Consider the following 2,500-nt stretch of genomic DNA (forward strand, 5'->3'; position numbering starts at 1 on the left):
ACATCTACTCAAAACTCTATTTATTAAATACAATTACTAATAAATTAATAAACACATTGTAAGAAAAATTATTATAAACAAAAAATTACAAATACAGCAGTATACATTTAAACATTTACACATTTCAAAGTTTGAACTGCTTTTTGCGTCATAGGAAATCGAATTGAGTCAATATAAAGCTCCTTTATTTTTTTACAGCACAAACTACAGTTTTGAACATGGAATTTTGCCATTAAAAGAATAAAATGTATTATATAAACACGTTGTAGATACATAGGCTAATGTATAAAGCGCGTTCGCTTTTTTTTAATTGAACATATATAAAAGCAAATACATACAGTTACATTCCAACACAGAATTAAACAACACTAATATAATTGTAAACAGTAGACAGAAAGCCAATAAATAAAGATTAAAAATTAGTTGACAATGTTACGCATACGAAACACAATTCATAAAAAGTAGCATTTCTTAAGGTAAAATATTGCACACATTTTTTTCAAATTTGTAACAACATATTTAGTACATTCATGCACTCAAAACTGGCTCTTTTATTGAAAACAAATACAAATAAATTAATAAACAACACGTTGTACATACATAACGTATAAAACGCGTTCGTGACGCGGCGTCTGTCTTCCGGGGGCGTGTCTAATCGATCACGTCTCACATGTACACACACATACACACATACACATATCAGCGCGTGCACTCTCTCTCTCCGCTCTAATCAGGATCAACAGGTTCGAGATGAGCGCTGGTTCGGGTTTGGGTTCGGGTTCGGGTTCGGGTTCGGGTCCGGGTTCGGGCTTCGGTAAAGCGCTGGTCATCATCACCGGGGCGTCGCGAGGCTTTGGCCGGGCTCTGGCTCTCTCCGTGGCCCCTCGTCTGGCCCCGGGCTCGGTTCTGGTGCTCTCGGCCCGCTCGGAGGACCGGCTCCTGGAGCTGAAGCGGGATCTGGACCGCGGGGACCCCGGGATCACGGTCCGGTGTGTGGCCGCCGATCTCGGGTGTAAAGCGGGCGTGGAGACACTCATCACCGAGACCCGAGACTCCGCGACCGATCCCGGGATCCAGACTCTGTTGCTCGTCAATAACGCCGGTGCGGATCAGTATTCCTCAACACACGCTGGAGCTGTTCTCATAACTCAGAAATTATGCTTGGATGAATCATAATGATGAGATGAAAAGTCTCGATTATGACAAAGTTATATTTATTATAAAAATTAAAAATTTTGACATAGAAAGTCATTATACGATTTTTTTATTTCTCATAATTATGATTTAGTGTTTTGTAATTTTTTACTTAAAACATATGTGTGTGTAGATTTTTCATCTCTTAGTGTAATTTTGACTCTCGTCATTTAAACTTTTTTGTCATATTTCGACTTTTTATATCATAATTTAATTTTTTTATATCATAATTTTGATTTTGTCACAATTATGCCTTAATATGTCATAGTTTCATCTTTTTATCTAAATTTTAATCTTTATACTCATAGTTTCTTATTTTAATCTCATAATTTCAATTTATGTCTCATAATCTTATATTTTTCTCATAATTATTCCCCGTATCTCATGATTTAAAAAAAAATCTATTAAAGACTTGTGTCTGAGACTTTTATCTCATAATTTCAATTTCATTCAAAATCAAATCATTGTGTGTGTGTGTGTGTGTGTGTGTGTGTGTGTGTGTGTGTGTGTGTGTGTGTGTGTGCGTGCGTGCGTGCGTGTGTGCGTGTGTGCGTGTGCGTGTGCGTGTGCGTGCGTGTGTGCGTGTGCGTGTGCGTGTGTGTGTGTGTGTGCGCTCGCAGCTTCTCTCGGGGACGTGTCTCGGCGCTGTCGTGACTTCACGGATGTGTGTGAGGTGGACTCGTACCTGTCCCTGAACGTGAGCTCGGCGCTGTGTGTGACGGCCGGGGTCCTGCGCTCGGTGCCGGGCCGCGCGGGTCTGACCCGGGTCGTGCTGAACATCAGCTCTCTGTGTGCGCTGAGGCCCTTCCCCTCCTGGGTCCTGTACTGCAGCGGGAAGGCTGCCCGAGACATGATGTTCCGAGTGCTGGCCGAGGAGGAGCCGGACCTCAGGGTCCTGAACTACGCCCCAGGTACACACACACACACACACACACACACTTACGCCCCGGGTACACACACACACACACACACACTTACGCCCCGGGTACACACACACACACACACACACACACACACTTACGCCCCGGGTACACACACACACACACACACACACACACACTTACGCCCCAGGTACACACACACACACACACACACACACACACACACACTTACGCCCCGGGTACACACACACACACACACACACACACTTACGTCCCGGGTACACACACACACACACACACACACACTTCTCCCCCTCCAGGGTACACACACACACACACACACACACACACACACACACACACACACACACTTACGCCCCGGGTACACACACACACACACACTTACGCCCCGGGTACACATACAC

General features: G+C 44.0%; 1 protein-coding gene across 1 annotated transcript in view; it reads left to right on the forward strand.

Annotated features, from left to right (window-relative positions):
- Window positions 1-639: 639 nt before the first annotated feature.
- The window catches only part of LOC143749411 (sepiapterin reductase-like), a 14,299-nt gene continuing 12,438 nt past the window's right edge, over window positions 640-2,500 (forward strand). The window contains exons 1-2 of the mRNA XM_077241900.1: window positions 640-1,102; window positions 1,815-2,105. Coding sequence (XP_077098015.1) covers window positions 751-1,102; window positions 1,815-2,105 — 643 coding nt within the window. The 5' untranslated portion in view covers window positions 640-750. The remainder of the gene's footprint in view (window positions 1,103-1,814; window positions 2,106-2,500) is intronic.

This window comes from Siphateles boraxobius, unplaced genomic scaffold, assembly GCF_051911475.1.
Source record: "Siphateles boraxobius isolate OS27281-9 unplaced genomic scaffold, OSU_SipBor_1 246, whole genome shotgun sequence".
Lineage (NCBI taxonomy): Eukaryota > Metazoa > Chordata > Actinopteri > Cypriniformes > Leuciscidae > Siphateles > Siphateles boraxobius.